General features: G+C 49.4%; 2 protein-coding genes across 6 annotated transcripts in view; one reads left to right on the top strand and one right to left on the bottom strand.

Moving 5' to 3' along the window:
• Positions 1 to 1,553: 1,553 nt before the first annotated feature.
• The window catches only part of RASSF4 (Ras association domain family member 4), a 31,916-nt gene continuing 12,802 nt past the window's right edge, over positions 1,554 to 20,667 (bottom strand). For 2 of the 5 annotated variants that reach the window (XM_054576880.1, XM_054576879.1), the window contains 9 exons: positions 20,456 to 20,531; positions 12,104 to 12,246; positions 10,834 to 10,928; positions 9,988 to 10,145; positions 6,237 to 6,479; positions 5,890 to 5,941; positions 5,163 to 5,284; positions 4,258 to 4,355; positions 1,554 to 2,962 (listed from right to left, as the gene is read on the bottom strand). In XM_054576880.1, the coding sequence (XP_054432855.1) occupies positions 2,902 to 2,962; positions 4,258 to 4,355; positions 5,163 to 5,284; positions 5,890 to 5,941; positions 6,237 to 6,479; positions 9,988 to 10,145; positions 10,834 to 10,928; positions 12,104 to 12,246; positions 20,456 to 20,531 (1,048 nt within the window). In that variant the 3' untranslated portion in view covers positions 1,554 to 2,901. Of the gene's footprint in view, positions 2,963 to 4,257; positions 4,356 to 5,162; positions 5,285 to 5,889; positions 5,942 to 6,236; positions 6,480 to 9,987; positions 10,146 to 10,833; positions 10,929 to 12,103; positions 12,247 to 20,001; positions 20,174 to 20,455; positions 20,532 to 20,667 lie in introns of those variants that run through there. The other 3 variants (XM_054576882.1, XM_054576881.1, XM_054576883.1) reach the window with 3 other exon arrangements.
• On the top strand, positions 13,997 to 14,656 carry DEPP1 (DEPP autophagy regulator 1). The gene is given in 2 exon segments (XM_054576887.1): positions 13,997 to 14,181; positions 14,183 to 14,656. Coding segments are annotated over 2 exon segments (609 nt in total). The 5' UTR covers positions 13,997 to 14,046.

The following is a 20,667-nucleotide window of genomic DNA, read 5'->3' as shown; positions in this document are numbered from 1 at the left end:
ACATGGGGCACATTGTGGGTTGCCAGGTCCTCCACAAATCACATGGTAAGACTAGATTAGCCCTGTGCTTTATTTCCTGAGACTAAGGAGCCAGATGTTCCTGGGGAAATGGCAGTTTTGACAGTGGGAAGGCCTTTAATCCATTTTCTGGTAAACATCCCAAGCACGTAGCATGTTGTTGTCACCATGGGAAAAACAAGGTGTTTTTCTATGTCTATTTGTTTTGGCCAAACTACCCTGTTTTTCCTGAGTCCAATTTTTCTTTTGCAATCATGTTGATTTCATCATGTGTAAATTATTTTTTCTGGTTCCTGAGCCCTGGCCTGGGAAGCCAGTCCTATTTTAGGAGAGGGCATGGTCTCACAGGAATCTTTACTTTACCTTTGGATACATTTATTACCCAAGATACTAGTTAGTAAAGGAGCATCTGAGAAGTACTGTATGGTCTGTGGAGACAGGAACCTGGAGCTCTCTTTAAACCTCATGGAGAAAGTCTGAAACTGAAATCACAGTGAGCTGAATGAAGCAGATTTTCAAGTTCTCTCTGAAGAGCAAATACAGCATTGATAAAAAGGATGGGTAGTTCCTCAGATGACAGTAGAAGTGGACATTTCCCCTTGCCTGTATACCTTCCCTTTTCTTGTGCTAGTGAGTTTCTTAGCTATGATATCCAGAAATTAGTTTTGATAACATCTATTTCAAAGCAACACTTATCTAGACAAGGATTAAATAATATTGTAAAAATTCCAAGAAAAAGAAAACCACCCTGACCACCCGTCAAAAACAAAACAAAAAACAAAACACAGTGAGTGCTTACAGAAGGGTTCCTGATTCCATAGCATCCTGTGTGGTAGGCCCTGTCTTGCTCATACCAGCAGGTGTCTCTCAGGCTAGAATGCCACACATAGTCTTAACCATTCGGCTTCAGCCTCAGGCCCCTTTCCAGGAACCTTCACTGAATCTCTGCTCTGCTGGTCCCTGACCCTCATGGTGTCTGCCTGCTTCTCCTGATGAGGAGACCCCTGAACATGCAGTGGAGTGTAGTTCTGTCTTTGTCCCTCCAGGGCTGAGCAGAGGCCTTGTACAAGGAAGTCACTTAATTATCGCCAAACATTGGATGGCAGTTGTCCTAGACCCAAGGCCGTAAATATGGGCTGGGGAGTAAAATGACCTGGGGAGGCCTGTTCAATTTATTTCCTACCTTTTTTAGGCTCTGCTGCCATCCCACCTGAGGCCCTACCTGGAAGATTCCTGATGCTGAGAATCTGTGATTTGGGGTGACCCTACTGTTCACTGTCCAGGCCACGCACAGACCCCCACCACTGACTCCTCCCCCATGCCCTTTGGCTGCCTCTGTCCTCAGACCTCACACCAATCCCCAGGATATGCACAGAAATTAAGGAGTTATGTCAATGTCTGCTCTGCTCTGGCTCATCTGCCAAATTCAGTTACACATTGTGCAGGGTAAGAGTCTCAGAAATTACAGCAGGGGCTCAGGGTGGACACACGAAAGTGAAAATAAAGCTTGGTCCTGACTCCTTCCATTCAGTAGAGCATAGCTTTATTGAGCACCTAGGAAATTGTGCTGTCATAGGAAGGCAGACAACAGAAACTGCAGCAGGGCCACCTCACACCTCTCTTGTGCCTCTGTGACAATGAAGATGGTGGGACACACCCTGCCTAGAGCTTACCCTGAACAGTGGGTCTATACAGCATGGCAGGCCCCAAGCTCTGTTCTTTATGGGTGCCAGTGAGGAGTCACTGCTGGAAGCTGAGATGGAATCCTACCCATACTGGAAGCCATTTTGGTTCTTCCCCTTTAAGTCTGCTATCCACAAGCTGTAGGGGAAAAAGAATTTGGTCTTCAGCTTGCTGACAAACAGCCATGACTGATGTAATCTGTTGCATAATTTTGCAAAGGACTTCTTTGTTTTAGAAATTCTCCATCAGCTGACAAACCCAAATTGTTCAGTATTTGGCCCCAGGGAATTCAAAGCCCTTTCTCCTCAAGCTGACATTTCTCCTCATCGCACCCCTTTGGTGGGAAGTACTGAGAACAGAGGGGCACAGCCCAGAGAGGGGCAGTGGACACGGGGACTGATCACTGCTTTCTCGAGCTGCTGCCAGGCAGCCGCTGGACCCTGGACTCTTGCTCATGCAGGGTGTCGTACTTCCAATACCATGTGGGCCACCTCCTGCAAGTGATCAAATTGGCATGCTTTTTTTGCATTTATCTTCTGGTCTTGCTGAAGAAGTTCAGAGTTAGTGCTGCAGAGAAAAGATAAGACACTCATGGTCTCATTACTGGTCTGGTCGAGGCTCATGGGTGACATCAGAGGCTTGGAGGCCACGGTGAAGTGATGGCTGGGAGCAGGACACATTCCATATCTGTAGACAGCCTGTTTTTCCCAGCAGAGGTCCTGCATGGCAGCATGAAGTGACGACAGTCAGGGATCCCGTGGTTCATGTGGACCATGAGGACAGGGACTGTGGCCCTGCAGGAGCTCTAAGCCAGGCACTAGAAAAAACAGATGGAGCCCATCTGTGCTCCAGGGGCTTGAGTAGGTTACTGCTCTGCTAATCAGGAGAGGTGTGGCATGAACAGAACTAGTCACGCCACCTAGGCACATAATGTGGCTAGTGCCAGAGTCCGGCTGTTTACTGCCCAGAATCCCACCCAGCAAGTTCTTGCAACTCATGTCTGTGTCTGGGTCCTGTGAGCATTCACCATGGAGCCAAGAGCCAGGGGTGTAGGACTTATGTAGGACCTACTTAGACAGGTAGGCAGGTGGAAGCATGGGTGCAGGATTCCTCAGGTGGTGGCCATCAATCAGGGCCTGGTCACTGGCATTCAGTATGCACTCTCTGCTGGTAGCTTTGGAAGAGGCAGGCGCTGGCTGTTTACTTGGCCTCCACCAGTTGCTCCAGGCGCTGAAGCATCGTCAGACGCAGGGCTTGGAACCTGAAGGGAGACACAGCCAAGTGGACTCACTGACACTGCACAGGATGGGGTGCAGGGGTAGGAAGCAGAGCAAGGAAGCCACAGATGCTTGGGCTGGGAGACACAGTGTTCCCAACTGGCTGGTTAGTGTCACCACCTGTTTTGTGCCAAGGAGAGGAAAGAGCCAGGCCCACACCCTGTGGGACCACTGGCTGCCAAAGGCAGTCAAATGGGCCTTCAGACACTGTCAAACTTCAAAGCTAAATGCTACTGTTTCTATTCCAAATACTGTCCAGTATGGACAGGAGCATGCAGGAGTGGACAGGGCACAGAGCCAGGACCAGGAGTCCTGGGTTCAAGCCTGAGCTCTGTAAACACCTATGCTGTAAGCTTCCTCACCTTGGACCTGCTTCCTCTCTGTACCCTGAATAGATTGACTGGGTGGTCTCAGGTTCTTTCCAGATCCAAAATCCTACAGTGACAATGCTGACTGCATTGTATACTGCTCCCTCTGACTGGGGTCTGTACTGATGGCCCGCATGGGGCCTAGCTGCACAGATGGTTCAGAAAGATGCCAGAATCCAAGCCAGTCCTTCACTTCAGGTGCTAGAAATAAGCAGTCACCCTCCTTCCCTTCCTAAGAGGAACTCTGACCCTGGCCCTAGCTGAGCGCCTCCCATACGTCCTTTCCATGCTTCACCTTGCGGAGGGAGAGACGAGTCACTGGGACATGTAACCTGACTAACGTCACACAGCTGGGCCCTGATGTAGCTTCCTCAGGAGCTGGCAGGTGACATCTGCTCACTTTTCCAATAAACTGTTTTGCACCTGAAAACATCATGATGCAGGGAGTTCCAACAACCACTCCTTTGTGGGAGGCTCAGATTCCCACTGGCACAAAAGGCCCAGACCAGGCTGAATGGGCACTGAGCAGTTCCTTTCTTCATCATTCCTCCAGAGCTGTATCGCCAGCAGAACTCCCAACCTGGTCCAGTGTCCACCCATGCTCCCGCCTGACTCTCCTGTATGGTTTTCAGCAGCTTGTGTCCCTCCAGTGCTGGTAAGGTGGTGAGGCTGGGTGTATGGTCTGGGCTGTATCCTACCATTTTGGATTTTGGCAAGCTGTTACCCAGCTTGGTATTAATAACGAACAGGGGCCAGAGGGTCATGCTGGAAGACAGGGTTAGTAGGCCCCTGCACCTTGTGAGGGCATCTGGCACATCTCGGGGAGAGAGAGTGCTCCCAGCCCTGGCCCTGGCTGCTCTACCCTGCAGATCTGCCTTGATGGTCAGGACCCATGACTGGCCCCTGCTTACTTCATGGTCAGTTTGATTATTTCTCTTTGCTCCTCTTCTTTTAATTTTTCAACAAAACTGTCCAGCACCGGCATTTCAAACTTAATGTACTGAGCAACCTAGAAAATCCAAGAACATTTTATTGTGCTTTAAATTAGAAGACAAAAACATGTTTCTTTTCCTCATGGTTTCTACAGTGGCTGATTGAACAATGTCTTATATCTGTGGAAGTAGCTGCCCCTCTCCCCATCATCCCCAACACTGCTCTGTGTGTCCCAGGATGGGACGATGGGCCCATTCTTTTCTCAAAGGCAACAATTATCCCTGGGAGGAAAGATTAAGCCAAATATTAGCGAAAGCATTAAACAGTGATCAGAGGCACACCGGGTTCTTTCTGGGGTGACGGTGGGGAGTGGTAGGGACACCACTGTTTCTAACAATGGAATGAAAATGTACTAGACTGTGGGACACAGGGTCACTGGGCCTTCTCCTTGTGGTCCAAACCCTATAGGCTTTTTCTTGTCAGTTTGGAAATATGCTCAATACCTGAGGAGGACTCAGGCTGTAATAAGACTTAGATGCCTGGTTCTGCAGGCCCTGGTTAAGCCCTAGTTAAGAAACCCTTCTGTGGGTCTTTAATGTAATGACAACAGAACACACTACAATAAAGCACAGGCAATAGTTTCCTAGAAACCAACTTCTTTTTCCTCTACTCCAGCTGCTGAAGCTGGTAGTGGCTGGCAGGCACAGGGAGAGCTGGAGCCATCATTGTACCTTGCTTGGGGCCCTTCAGGATAGCCATGTGGTCCCTGGAGACAATGTCCAAGAGGGCTGTGGCCAAGGTCACCTTTGGAGCCCCTGAGAGTCCCCATGCTATCAAGCCCCTATCTCAGGAGCAGGCCTCCCAAGCCTCAGCCCACACTCACATCATGTGGAACTTCCTCGCCCAAGTCGGCTTCCATCAGAAATATCCTGGCGATTTTCTCACATGGCCCATGAAGGATTCTGGAAATCAGCGGGTACTCACAGTCTTTTAATTTTGTACGTTCTGAAAAAAGGCAATTTACAAAATTCATGGGGTATTATGATTGCCTCTCTTTGTTCCAGAATGATCACACAATAGAAGACAGATGTTCAGAGGCCCCAGGGAATCTGCTCTAGACCTGCTGAGAACATTGCCCTGAATGATGTGTGATCACATCATTCAGCAAAGGCCCAATGGAGAGGAACAGTCTCCAAGGGAGTGGGAGAGAGGAGAGAGCAGACACAGGACCACTGGGCTGCTCAGTTGCCATGCAAGTGCTGCAGAGAGGAATGTGCAGGTTCTGAAACAGCCCTTCTCAGTGGGTGCAGGGCTGTAGCTCCAGCTCGCAGACCCCAATATTCCTCAAGCCTCCCAACTAAGTGAGGCTGGAGCTGGTAGGTTCCCATGTGATTATTGTGGTATTCTGAAAGGGACATCACATGTGCCTGGGTTTGGGCTGGGGAGACACATTCATGGTGGAGGCATAGTGGGTCCCAAGGTCAGGAGGGCAATTGCCCTGTGCCAGCCACACAAGCTGCACACAGCCCTCAGTGAAGGAACATGATCAGTGAGACTGTCTAACGGACAATCTTTTGTTTTTAAGATCTGGGACAAAGGCAGCCACTCACCTCCAGATTCATGAACAATGTAGAGGGCAAATTCACTGGGGCTATTTTCCACCTGTACCAGCAGAGACAGGAACTCAGACCATATTTTTCAAGACAAGAGACAGAAAGAGACCCTTGAAATAACCCCACACCCAGTGCCAATCATACAAATTTCTAAGACCACTCCAACCCCACCCATCTCTGTTTCAAATCCCAGAGAGTAGACCAGCAAAGAAAACCTTGCTAGACTTTCTACCCATGGGCCACAGGCAACTTCCCCCAGTCTTCACCAACTCTCTGACACAACAACAACAAAAGAGCTGGTAAACCACCACCACAGGGATAAGGCTGTTCATGGCTGGACTTACTCGGAACTTGTTCAGCAGCAGGGTGAGCACCTGCAGGGTAGTCATGGTGCTGTTGACCCTCACATTGGTCACGGACCCATACGCAGGAGTAAACACAGAAGTCTGTACAGGGAAGGGGGAAAGTTCAAGGCAGGACCAGAGGGGACACAGGGCTGATATCACTCCAGGTCTGGGCACTGTCAGCAAGATGGTGCTGAGGAAAGTGGAGCAGCAGGCGAGCTGGGGCTCTGGAAACACTGGTGCCTGTTCTTTCACAAAGATCTACTTCAAAGTTGTGCCCATATCTGGGCACACTCAGGGAAGCTGTAACAGTTCACATCTTACCAAGAAAGATGTCTGCAAAGCTATAAGGGCCAACTCCCTGATCCTAAGAATAACAAAAGGTAAGGGAAACCACTCTCTCCCTCACACTTTCTATCCATCAATTCACCAAGTGTTTGTTGATTCTAAGACAGACATTTCTCAAATCTGTTCAATCCTCTCCATTCTCCCAGAGGTACCCGAGTAAAGGCCCTCAATTCACACTGCATCAGCTTCCCAACTTTTCACCTTTTAGGCTCAGCCCTTTCCATCTATTCTCCACACTACTGCCCAAAGGAATAACCTTTTGAAAACTCTGCTGCTCAAAAGTGTGTTTTAAACCAGCTGCATCAGTGTCCAGCCTCAGGACCCCCTGAAAGAGAATATGCATTTTAAGGAAAAAAATAGGTGATGCTATGTGTAGAGTATAATTTGAAAAATACTGCCTTAAATAACAGTTCTAGATAAAAGTATTGAAGGCTTCCCACTGCCTGCACAATGCCGTCTGCAGCTCCTCTTACTGTCATGCAGATGGGAGACGATGGTTCCCTTCAAAGCACCCGGTACTCCAGCCACATGGTTTCAGCACAGTTTGAGGGCCGTTTATATACTTGCAGGTATTGCCTTTGCCTATGAGACACCCCATATGAAGCCGACCAGGGCACTGCCTGAGGTTTAATAAGTCCTCAATGGACAATAGCTAGGTAGTAAACCTACTAAGCACTTTACCTATAATCTTTGATTTAATCTTCACAATACCTCTTTGAAGTACCCGTCTCTTGTCCCCTTTTCATAAAGAGGACATGGAGGTCTGGAAAGGTGAAGGAACTTGTTGGAGTCACCCATCCAGGAAGCAGAGAGTTGCCTGAAGCCCTGTGCTTTACTCCTGGCACTAGGGCCTCCCTGTGTGTCCGACTCTTTTGTGGGTGAGCTCCTCCTCGCTTTCCAAAACCAAATTCAAACTTGCACATCCTGCTGTCTGGCCCTAGCTCAGCTTTCCTCAGGATATAACTGAGACTTAGCGTGTGTGAGGGACTTGCTCTGTGTTCCCAGATGGTTCCCAAGTACCAGAGCCAAACACAAACCTGGACCTGCCTTCTCCACAGTTAAGATGTTGAATGACTCTGGGTCACACACAAAGCCAGGTTAGGCCTTCAGTTCCCAACAAATATGGAAAAGGAGAGCCAGGCCATTTCAAGGAAGAGAAAGATTCTTGTCAACAAGACATTGCTAGTGCTTTCTCCTCAAGCCTTTCTCAAGACAACACCAATGAGCTCCAAGTGGGAAGAAGGGTCCTGGGTCGCCTTCCTATCTCTAACCATAATGCTTTCTCTCTGGCTGAACACATTTGAATCTGACAGGCCAGGGCAAAGCAGGGGGAAGTATACCATGCTTTACCCAGTCTGGAAATCAAACCAACATTACTGTGAATCAGAACAGCTTTGGAAAATTATTGAGTGACATAAGAGTACACAGTTCTAAGAAATAAAACCTGGAATAACAACTCCAGGAAGTCAATTCTAGGAATTAAAAAAAATTGTTGCCTGTGGTTGAAACATTTTGTCATCTGATTTCTAAGAGGACTAATTCTGAATGGATCTAGGCCAAGGTAAGAAAGAGGGCTTTGCATGTGTTTCTCTTTGGAGTTCCTTCCTTATCCAGAAGTTGTGAATCCACTGTCTAACATGCCTGAGATACTAGTTTATGTCTTAGAATGTAGTCAATTTTCCTGGAAGAACAGACCCACATTCCACAAGTAAATCTGTTACTAGGAGGTAAATCTCTGATTGGTTACAGGACAGTGTGCCCAGTTCCAGGCTGGCTGGCTGAGGAGCCCCTCTTGGCAGTGGTTCCAATGGACATGGAAGGCTGTGATGAGAGCCCTGCTGCTCATTTCTGTTCATTTCAAAGGCTACAGATTGCTCAGACTTCTCCATGTCCCTGTAACATTTGCAATCGCTAAAATAAAGTTTAATGAGCTAGACATACCTCTCAGAGATGAGTGACTGCCTTAGAGGAGGGGTAAATGTACCAAAGATAAACCCCACTATTTGGCACCTAGAGTTGTAGAACAAAAGATTCCTTTTTTTAAGAAATGTAAAACCAGAAAGAGCCTAAACCCATGCAAATATATTTTTTTTAAATTTTTGACTAATTCCTTAAAATAGCTTATCACTATGTATTCCAATAGTAGGTACTGGTGCTTACTTAATACTTCACAGACTAAACCCCTTTGGAACAAAATTTAAAGAATACCCAAATCCTTAGAAGGATTTACTACATGCAGTGTTTTTGCTAACTCAACCATTCTTAATCTGCTTAAATTCACTCCTGGCTCTCCCTTCACTCTTTCAAGAGACTCTACTCTCAAATAGTCCTGGAGTTTTCTCAACTGAGCAAAGATAATCTGTTGTCACTCATTAACACTCATGGTAAACCTAGCAGGGAGTGGCTGGGAGGTCCTGATAATAAAGCAGGGTCCTGTCAGTTTGCCCTGCTGAATTCCTTGTCTTGAAGTCCAGGCCACCCCACCAGTGGCTCCTGGCAGGCCTAACCTGTGCTGCTGTTCTTCAGATCTGACCCTGAGCCCTCCCTCCCCTGCTCATTAGTTCTTGCCTGTCAAGAAGGGCTGCTGTTTATACTGAAAGCCTCGTTTCCATTACCCGGGGCTTCAGGATGTGGCTCTGTTATAGGACAAGCCGCCCAGGGCCTCATCCAAACTGCCACTTGTGCCATTTGTAGTGACAATCAACCTCTCCTCTTAAAGTTCATTTTATTTATGGAATGATGTCATTTGGGGAAGGAGATCTTTTCCTGAGCTCAGTAAAATATATACTTGGACAAAAGGCTAAGTGCTGGGAATCAGGAGCAGTGCAAGTTCTTTGGACACAGCAACACGTGCCCCTGGGCACACCTCAGCCTAGTGGGCTCAGTCTACCCAGCAAAAATGCCACTAAGGTATGTGATATCACCACGAAACTGAGCTCTGATGAAAGCCTCATAGGAAATTGTCTAACTAAAGATAAACCTCGCATGGACTAAAGATAGACTTGCCAAAAATCCATACAACTTGTGAGAATGGATTGACAGTGAGTCTGTGGTAAAAAAAAAAAAAATTATATATGTATAATTTTTATATATATATATATATATATATATATATATATAAATTGCTTAGACATCTATTTATTGAGAGAGACAGGGAGACAGGGAGAGGCTTTCAGGTCATGAACTGGAATATTACTTTGATGTGACTTTGGGCAAGATATTTCTCCCCATGAGCTCTGTTTTTCCACATGGGAATGGCCGCACCTACACACAGGGAGGTGGTGAGGGTAAACTCTGACATAGCCACCATGGGGCCTAGGCCCGACAGTTTTGCCCATGTTTGAGCTGGCTCCCCGTGGCCTCAGCTTCAGGGCCCAGGGGAGAGGCAAGGCTGGGATGTCACCTTGTGGTTATAAAAGTGCCCATTGATAGAGAACCGGTGTCGCCGGATCCTCTGGGTCTCGCCAGGAGTGCGGCACCTGGGCCTCCTCTGGATCACACAGGCTGCATCGCTCTTGGTACGCATCAACTGTGGGATCTCCTTGTCCTCCTCCAGGGGCTCTGCAGTGAGAAATGATGACAGGGTCAGGCCCAGGTAGAGTAACAATGACAGAAGACTGTTGTGCTCTAGTGGTTGTACTGTGCATGGGGCTCAGCTCCCTAGAGCCCTGTGGTAGCACCATGCTGCAGCAGATGGTAATGTGAATGCTGTTTCCGTGACAGAGGCTGGGTCTAGCTTGGGTGATGCCCAGGTTGCCTACAGGAAAGGTGACCCCCAGGAAGGATAACCTGTGTTACCACATCACATTGCCATAGCCTGTGGGCCTCTGTCTCTGGGCACCCAGAGAATAAGGCCCAGCCTTATTCTCTGAACAGGTCCTTCGCTGAGTATGAGGGGAGCGCATGGAGAGGACAGACAAGCAGTTACAAATCCCAGAGTGTGAGGAGGGGTCCTAGAGGTCTGCGAGTCCAGGAGGGCTCCAGGCTCTGTGCTAACTCTTCTCTCTTTCTATAACTCAGCATGGTGCAGGGGACTCAGGTCACTGACAAACTACATCACCTCTGCAAGCCTCTGCTTCTTTTTCTGTAAGTAAGGCTTCAATGAGAAGGTCTTGTGTTGCTCCTGAAGACAGATGAAGCCATTCTGCTACTCCACAGAGCTGTTCTTCAGAGATGGGGACTATGAGCCAAGCCGTCTGCTCCCACCCAGGGTGAGACAGGGTTCTGGGCAGCTTGTGGTTCTGCCTACCTGAGCTGTCTCTGGAACTCTCAGCCCTGTGCTCAGAGGGCTGAATGCTTGGCCTCTGGGCAGGGACCCTGCCATCCTGAAGAGGTGGCTCGTTTCTGAAAAGACATAATAATAATGCTGGCAGAGAAAAGTAGCTGAGGCCAAAGGGAAGAGGCAGCTGCCTCTGCAGAGAGGACACAGGCAAAAAGCAGGATAAGTTGAGTTGGGGCTGGCATTTCACACCGAAAGAATCAAAATATTAAAATATTAAAAGAAAAGCACAGTATTGCCACAGTGTCTGCTGGAAAAAAGAGGGAGTCTGTTCTGAAGACCTAAACAGTCTCTGCTTTGCCACACTGCATGGGCATATGGACGCAGCAGTGTGCACATGCACCTGGGCACCAGGCTGAAGTGGGCCAATGTTTGCTGCCATGTGCCAAGTGGGCTCTGGTGTCCCTCAGGCCTGGAGGAGAGCTGGGCAGGGCCAACCTTCAGGAGGCCGGCCCCTGGGCCTCTGAGCTGGAGAAGGAATAGGTGTGATGGGAAGCAGCCCCATAACATGAAGGAGCCAGGCAGGAGCAGACAGAGGAGCTGAATCCACACTGAGAGGCCTCTGAGTTCCTGCTTTCTGTGACTGCTTTAACCCTGGGAGTGGGAAACAAGTCATACCTGCAGCCTTTTTAAGGCATCCATGTGAATGAACTTTATGCTTTAAGTCTGTGTTGCTCAAAATTTGCTGACTAGGAGCCCCTGAGGATGCACCAAGGGTGTCAATGTGCTAAGGATCCTCAGAGCAGCAAGTATACTTGAATATTTGAAGAGGAAAATGGTATTACATTTTAATAAATTGATAAAAATAAATTCTGATATTAAAATAAAAGCAGAGCAGTAGGAGGCTAAATTTGTGTGAATTTTTAAGACAGAACAGGAAATGCTGAGCAGTGTTCATCTTGCAGAGGGACCGCCCGTCTATAGCCCTTTCTTGTAGACAGTGTGGTTCATGTGAATGTTTGAGAAACAAAACTGGTGGTGGTAAGAACCTGGAACAATCTTCAAGAGGGAAGTGACCTGGGTCATCTAGAAAGACTACCCTGCAGTGAGGCTGCATGTCGGCAGGAGAGGCCGTGGCTGAGGCAGTCATGAGGTGACAGGGGTGAGACTTGAGTGATGCTCCCATCCTTGTGCCCCATCCAGGAGTGGGGCTTTGTCCACTGACAGTCCAAACTGTACACTCAGGTTGAACTGGTGTCATGGAGGCCACCTGGCCACACCTCACCCAAACCATACTCACAGGTGGCAGCTGGACTGTCCAGGCACCCACGATGCTGAGGAGAGGTGTACTGGCTCCCTGTCGTCCTGTATCTGGAGCCGGATGGGCCGCTTCAGTCCCCAGGCAATGTTGAGGAGCCCCTCGATGACCAGAGCCCCTTCTTCCTGTGGAAACCTACACAGGTCAGTCATTTCCCCAAGAGGACCTGCTCCCAGGAGTCACTGCCTACCCTCCCTCAGCTGCTTAGCACCCAGCCCTCTGGACATGGGACGCCCTGGACGCTCAAGCTCCCAAATACACCCTCTTACTTGGGGTCCTGCCCTGGAGGAAACCCACGAACTTCTATGTGATCCAAGGCACAAGGCCGCAGAACCAACCAAATGAAGCCTGAAGCATATCCTTTCACTGGTTGGCCCACACCTGGCCAGGGGCACAGCCAGGGACAGAGTGGCTGAGTCAGGTGTCCCGCAGGAACCCAACTGTTATCTAATGGCATGTCCACACAGGGAAGGAAATGTGGTCTAGGGAAGCACAGTGTGTATACATCAAGATGATACAGGGTGCCTCTCCACCCACAGCTGTGTCTGGGTCAGGGTCCCATGGTCACCAGGTCCCACTGGAAACATGTTGAGAGTGCTGGATTCCACGCCTACCAGAGCAGAGGTGGTGGTTCCTCAGAGCTAGGTCACAGCCGCACCCTTTTCCCCACATTGTTCCCATTAATGGCTGAACCTACCCCCAGTGTTCCAAGCTGGCTCCTTTTTCGAGGGCCTGTGTTGCTTTACTCACTACCTAAGACATGGCCAGCCCCCCAGCCCATGTAACCAGCAGTAGGCTAGAGTGTCTCAGAGTTGCAGGGTGCTGGTGTAATACAGTGGGGAAAGGCTTCTAGGTAGTGGTAGCAGATCCTAGGGCTGTCTCTCACAGCAGCCTGTGCCTATGCCTCCCTCTCCCCCCAATACTCCCCCCTACCCCTACTGCCTTGCAGAGTGCAGAGTAAACATTTCCAGTGTCTCCCACAGGCATAAACACTTGCTCCAGGCTGGCAGCTGGGCCAGGCCCCACCCCCCAAGCTCTTCTCCTGAGAACCTTCCTGAACACTGCTATTTTGGGCTCTCATGACAGGAATTGATGGCTACTGGAAAGATATAAAAGCTGCAGGGCCTCAAGCTTTTCCAGATAGCTCAGGGAGGCTTCTGCTCTGGACTGTGACACATTGTCTTCACTGTCCTGCTCCTGACAATCTGACCCGGGACACAGGGCTCCAACTGTTGGACCCCGACCCCTAGGCCCCAAGCTTCCTGAAAGCCTCCCTTGGATTGTCCTTGCCCATCCAGCATCTCTGCTACCCTCAGGTCCTCCCAGTTAAAGGTAAGAGAGAGCAACTGCCCTCTGGTTTGAGATAAAACAAAACGGCTTTGTGTATCTTCCAGGGCAGTCCTAAGCCTGGGATTTGCATGACCTCAGTGTGGCTTAGAGACCAGAGTGCAGTTAAAGGTAGTGACAATAACTGTAGGGGGCTTTATATCTTAAAGGGATTTCATATGAAGTGTCATTCCTGTGTTTCTCACAATAACCCTGTGAAGCAGGTATTTTCAACCCCGTTTATGGATGAGTAAGTAGAGGCTTGGAGAGGTGACACTGCCAAAGGTCCCCAAGTCAGGAATTGGCAGATCCTGGTTTTAAACCTAGGTTTCTTCTGACACCAGTCTGTTAGGCTGGGTTCTCTTATTTGCACAGTTCTTAAACAACAATAATGATAGAGTCATAAGTACATGGGCTTCTAATGTTAGCAGAAAGGAGGAGCCAAGGAATTTGAGCCTAGCCTTTGATCTGTAGACTTCAAATTGTTCTCAGGCAGCCTCAGCTGGGGCAGGGGTGGGGGAAATAGGAGTGGCATGGCAGACCCTCACCTCTGGTTCTCTGTCAACCAACAGGTTTATGCTTCCCTGTTGTCAGCAGCCATGAGGTTCTGGCTTCTGCTTTCTGTTGCCTGTCTACCCACAATCTGGGAGAGTTGGGAGGAGATGCTGCCTATGGGGCCCGGGTAGGAATCCCTGGCTTCCTCTAGCCTGGATGACTACCTGAGGTCCATTTTGTCAACTGGCACAGCCCACCTCAGAGCTGAACGAGGCTGCAGCCAGGGTCCAACCCAGCAGACCCCACTGGCCAGCCCAGGAATGTGAAAAGAAGAGCCCTGCTGGGTCCCTGCAGGACACCACTGTTTGCTTCAGCAGCCAGCATCCCCCACTGCCTGCAGCCAGTATCGGAGATCCCCTGGACTGGCTTTTTGGTCAGGAAAAGCAGCAGAGATGGAGGGACCTGCCAAGGAGGACTGGTCCCTGGGGTCCTCACAGACAGATGGATAGAAGCAAAGACTGGGGGACACTCAGAGGGAAACTCTGTGATCCTAGGGCACCTGGGCACTATCTGGTGAGACCGCTAATGGACTGGAACCACGGCCCCCACACTTCCTGGCAAACCATCCGGGCTGCAGCCTCCCCGCCAAGCTTCTGCCCCAGCAGTGTTCTCAGATCCCTCTATTTGCATCTCCCAGTTACCCATGAACTCTGACCCCTCCCCAATAAAGGCTTCTGCACAGAGAAAGCTGGTCCATATCACCTCTCCATTTTCCCATGTCTCTGGGAGGGAAATGAGTTTCTGCAGGGGCTGCTGACTCTGGCAGTCATAGTGAGACCCTACTCTGAACAGTAAGAACAGCCTGCCTCACATGATGTTGTGTTACTGGTCCCATTTGCATTGCTCCTTACAGGCTGATGACCTTGGGCAAGTTACTAAATAACTCTGTTTCTCGGTTTTCTCATGGATAACATGGGAATAATTAATGGGAACTGCCTCCTAGGCTGCTCTGAAGAGTAAATGGGATAAAACTCAGATATATCATGGACACATGTCCATACATAAAGTAGCTATTGCCTATGTGGGGAAATGAGCTTGGTGGGGCAAGGAGAAGCAAGATCTGAGTCCCCAGTGGTTTCAGAGTGAGACCTTGGGTACTCCCAAGGTTGCCCCCTAGCCTCCACCTTCAGAGTCGGGTTCCATGAGGCCCAAGAGAAAACATGGGGTCTTAGCAAATGCCCCCACTCCATTTCAGGGGGACCTGCCACTGCTGCATTGGGGAGTACCTCAATGGCTCCAGCTTACAAATTCTGTTGTATTATCAGGAGAGTTTTCTCCAGGCTTAAGGCAAAGACAGAACCTGTATCAACTCAGCCTGCAGGGTGCCAAATGACTAGACAAGGTCGTCCTGTCCCTTCCCATCTCTACCTCTTCCTGCTCCCACCCAGGGACCTTAACTGTGGGGTGCAGGATGTTGTCTAGCTACCCTGTTCTCAGGCAAGTCAAGGTGTCAAGGCCTTACTCCATATATCTTTAGGCCCAGAGCATCCTGGGTCAGTCCTGGGTCCCCCAGGAAATGGCAAAACCCCATTTTCTCAAGGCATCTGGCAAGCAAGGAGATGAGGGTGAAGATTAGGGGAGAGAGATTTCCCTCCTCAGAGAGGTAGGTGACACATCAGGAAACTCCAAAGAATCAGGCCTGAGAACGTGTCACCCTGTTCCCTTGGGCTGGGCCACAACCCTGGTCAGGGTGACGGGGACAGGGAGGAGAGGGCATAGCTGGGGCTGCAGCTAAGCTCACAGCCTGCCTCAGCTTCCTCTGCCTCCTTGCTCTGTGGACTATCAAACTTTCTTCTCTTTCTTTCTTTTTTTTTTTAAGCTATTTTTAAATTGTTTTGGACTTTTAAAATGTTATCCGTTTTCTTTTATGTGTTCTGTGGGGAGGCAGAATGTAAACCATACATTTAAAAGAAAAAGTTTCAGACAAACAATTTCTCAGTTTCCTTACCTTTTAAATGCAGACTAATGCCTGTTCTTTATACCTTATAGGAGTTGAGGAACTGGACAAATTAACTTAGAGACTGAGTTATAAGCACTGCATACAAATGTTTGCATCTGTCACACCAGCTGTGTCAATGGCTCAAACTTCTCTGGCAGAATCTGCGTGGAAGTGCCTTCAGCTAGAGTATCTTTAGGAGGTAGAGAGGAGGCTGACCTACTGAACCTGGCTGGTGACTGCATTGGGGGGGATCACTGGGCTTAGCCTCACTGCAGCCCCTCTGTGAAGCAGCATGAAACTTATCAGAGGGAGGGAACTAGGTTGACCTGGCCAAATCCTCCCAAGCTCAGGGACCACAAGGTAATATTTGGGGAGGTTAGACAGGGGTGAGGAGACCCCAGGTTCTGATCTCCTCTGCTAATATCTCTCAATGTGAAAGAAATTAATGGTACCTTCAAAAGGTGCCAGAAAAAAGAAAAAAAGAATGCAGGGCTGGGGAAGGGGATTCTGGCATGCAGTGTCCCAAGCTCTTGAATTGCAGGACAGAACAGCCTCAAGAAAGTTCTTGTGGTAGGGGACAGCTTACAGAGCAGTCTCAGAGTAATCCTCCCACTACTGTTGGAGGGAAGGACACAATGTCCCATCCGGGGGTTGGGGCAGGCTGGGATGACTGAGGAGCTCCAAGGGAACATGTCCACGGCCAAACATTCACCCAGTGGCCAGTCGTCTGTCCAAAACCCATCATTACCTTTCTTAGTCTGAGCTAAGGGCTTGTGGTTGAGGATAGAGACTGGGTGTAGCGCCTGACCAGGGCCATCAGAGAGAGAGCGAGCTTTGGGCCCACTGAGAGCTGATCACAAGGTTGGGTCGGGGGCCAGCTCTCAGAGGGGCCATACACACATTCACAAGGACATGAGGGTCCTACTGCCTACTGTCCACACAATTAGTAATTAGTGATGAATTTACCCACTGGTTGTCCATTTTTCTCTTGAACCACCAACTAGCCTGGTTAAAATGTTTTGCTATCTTTAAAAGGTGCAGATTGCTCTCAGTGGCTCCCACTTTTCATTATCCCAAAGGCAAGGTTCACAATAGAGGAAGCTAGTGCCTTGGCTGCCTCACCAGGGAATACTTACACCGGTTTCTTCAGGACCTGTACCCCAATCACAGTCCCTGGCCCCTGACTAATGACACACTTCATCTTTCCAAGTTCTATGGGCCCTGGATAGGACAGTGGAGAAGTAGTTTCCCCAAACTGTAGCAGTCAGGCCGCAGTTGCTCCCGCGGAGGCCCAGTGACAAAAGAGGAGGGGTCTTCTTCAAGGGCTCCACATGGCTCTGTGAGGGCACACCTGGTGCTGAGCCCCTCGACAGCCTGGGGAAGCCTTAGATGGGGTGCTCCTGCTTAATGCTGGTGGTGGTATTCTGTATTATAAACATTGTATTGGAAACAGCTGTGCTCAGGCCTCAGGCTATGCCAGCACCTTTCACTTACTGCTGTGTCACCTTGCTTGACAGGCTCAAATTCTGAGAGCCTTAATCTCTGTCTGGAAAATGGTGGCTCCTATGTTGCAAAGCTCTTGTATTACAAAGAATAAAATGGAGTGCCTGGTGCCTGTCTGCCCTGCCCCCAGGGCCTGTAGTGCCCAAGGAGAGGCTGGCCTGAGGTGGTGCTGCAGCAAGTGCTTAGAACCACGAGATCCACAAGGTCCAGGAGGCCCCAGGTCTGCATTCTTAAAAACAGCATAGGTCCGAACACTGGGTTGCGGGTGGGGTATAGGGGACTTGGTGTCCCAGGAACCATTCATGCATTTCAGTGTCACAACTCCATGCCTCCTGTGCCTACAGCCTAACTTTTTTAAAAAAACTTTTTACAAAGATTTTATTTATTTATTTTTAGAGTGAGGGGAAAGGAAGGAGAAAGAGAGGGAGAGAAACACCAATGCATCATTGCCTCTCATGTGTCCCCTACTGCGGACCTGGCCCACAACCTAGGCATGTGCCCCGACTGGAAATTGAACTGGCAATCTTTGGTTCACAGGCTGGCACTCAATCCACTGAGCTACACCAGCCAGGGCTACAGCTGAACTTTTTGGTGACTGCTCACCAAAGATGCCCACTCCCTCAGGCTGGCACCGCTTGGCTGTTAAGGCTGCAGAAGTTTTCTGAAAGTTTCTGGCTCCAGGGAGACCAAGTCAGACCCTCACACTGTTTTTAGGGTTGGGAACATGAAAATCCTTTTTGCAGGATGTTGAGTCCCTTTGCTGGGGGCTTTCAGGAGCACCTCTTGCCATTGTGAGGTCTCCCACTTATTCATGAGGACTGTCCCATCATACACAAAGACAGGGCACAGGTTCGGAGCTTCCGAGCCCTGCTCCCCACACAGCTGTTCCTACAGAGGGGTCTGTTGTGGGGAATCCGAAGTGCCAAGACCAAGCTCAGATTAGCAGATCTCGAAAGTGGCCTTCCTCTTGAGTTCTCTGGAGGCCCTTTAAAACACAGATGGGATGATAAAGAGTTTCTCACTCATCAGGTCTGGGGGAAGGAAGGTGGGAAGGACTGCATTTCTAACAAGTTCCCAGGTGATGCCAAAGCTGCAGGTGTGGGGACCACATGTTAAGAGCCACCATGATCTTAGATCAATCCCTGAAAGGCCCAAAGCTGAGAAACAGGGCTCAGTCAGAAGACCCCACCCCATGCCGTCAACACAAGAACCGAGGTGGGCCCAAATCCTTACTCAGCAGCACAGGTCATTAACTGCCCAGCACACTGGAGCTCAGAATTCAGCCCAACTCACCCCAGGCCTGCTGGCTAACCATCAAACTCCTATGCCCAGGACCACACTATGCACAGGACCTGGCATGGGGGATGCAGAACCAGGCAGGCAGGCAGGCCCAGTTCTGGGGGCTTCTACTAAAGTAAGAAAACAAACAGTGAAACCAGAGACAACAGAGCAGTGGGATCAGAGCTCAGATGCAACAGTAAGATGCTTGGTTAGGTGGGGCTGGTGTAGGAGAGACTACTCTGCAGAGAGAAGAGCACGAGCCAAGAAGCACTTGGCAGAACAGAGAGGGGAACAAATTATCAGCAGTGGCCCAGGCCCCATGCAGGTGAGGTGGAGCATGAGGTTCCTACCGATCAGGTCGTCACAGACAGCCCAGCACTGCCTGGACCAGGAGCCAGCAGCTTCCCTCTTGTCCAGGCTCCTGAACCATGTGATACCGGCTTGGCTGACCAAGTATCTCAGGTGGTCAAGCAATGTGGTCTGGCAGATGGGTTTTAGTTGGCCTTCCTTCATGCCATTGATAGATGACCCCCCATTGCCCACAGCTTCCCGGACATCAGGGCTCACCCTCTAGTCTGAGACCTGCAGAAGGATGTGTGGCTGTTTGACTAGCTAAAGGGAATGGAGATGAGCTGTGGCTTCTACCTAGATGAGGTGTCTGGGTTGATGAAGGCTTGAACTGCCCATACTCATGTTCAACAGCAGAAGGGGAACTCAGAGGCTGCTATCTCTCATCAGACACTGATAGGCCAGAGAAAGTCTGGGAGTCACCTGATCTCAACCTCAGAAATCACCCCCAAATAAAACCTTACCACAATAAGACTTCAGAAATAAATTGAGTTAGACCAAGGTGGGGCCCAATTCCCTAACCTGAAGGGTGAAAGGTCTGAAGGTTCTAAAAGGTGGCAAGACCAGGCCTCTACTTGATCTGCTCAGTGAGGGGCTCCTGAGCCTGGGCTCGGCTGCCCATTCCCTGGAGTCCTACATACATGTTTTGTTTATCCCACACGGGGTTTTGAGGTTTGGGAAATTCCACATGAAACTACAGATAGCTAGCTTCTTTTGAGATATCAGAAAAGGTCTGAGTGTGCCAGGCCACATTCCTGCACAGCATCAGTGGGTTTGATCTGATGGGCAGCAGCAAGCCTGCAGGTGGGACCTGTGCTCTCACAGGTCCTCCACTCCCTACGCCAGCCCAGCCTTTCACATTTGGACCTGCCTAGCCCTGTGAGCATCCTTTGGGGAGCTCTCCTCCATTTCAAGCCTTTCCTCTTACGTTTATTCTGATCGACGACTGACAAGCACAGACTCCTTTCATGAATCAATGGTCCTGTGATGTTGGGCATGCCAGAGCCCTGTGCCGAGTTCCTTATTTGTGTTGTGGGATGAGTGGTCTCAAAGATTTCAAACTCCAATGTCCTGGCAATTCACCTAGAGAAGAGTTTCAGCTGGAAGGAGAAGGTCCACAAGATGATTTTCACCTGCTCTGAATTCTCGCAGGGATATTCTGACCCTCAGCACCCCTTTTAGGGACCTCATCGAGAGATCCTGGCTGCTAGTCACATGGTCCTCAACTCAGAGGATAGGTGACCTCACGATTCGTTATTCAAACACTCTCTTCTGAAAGTAAAGAGGATGGTTTTAATAATTACCCTGGAATAACAGGTATAAACTGGGACTGTTTTCTGCAAACGGTGACTCTATGAATAAAGATAAGAAAGAGGCCTTACCTCTCGGTGTCTCAGCTGAAAACTTCTGCCCTCATGGTAGCAGTTGTAGGTTTTTAGCAGGGTTAATAGCTCCGACCTAATAAGGGAAAGACACACACACATACTTCTGGAGTGTGGCCAGGGTTTTTTTTTGTTTGTTTGTTTATTTGTTTTAGCTGACATTTATAGTCAATGTCAAAATCTGAGCAGCAATGGCCTCAGTTTCCTCATAT

The sequence above is a fragment of the Pteronotus mesoamericanus genome, unplaced genomic scaffold (assembly GCF_021234165.1).
Source record: "Pteronotus mesoamericanus isolate MK-2021 breed Mesoamerican mustached bat unplaced genomic scaffold, CSHL_Meso_final contig_35, whole genome shotgun sequence".
NCBI lineage: Eukaryota > Metazoa > Chordata > Mammalia > Chiroptera > Mormoopidae > Pteronotus > Pteronotus mesoamericanus.
This window is presented reverse-complemented; position numbering and strand designations above follow the sequence as displayed.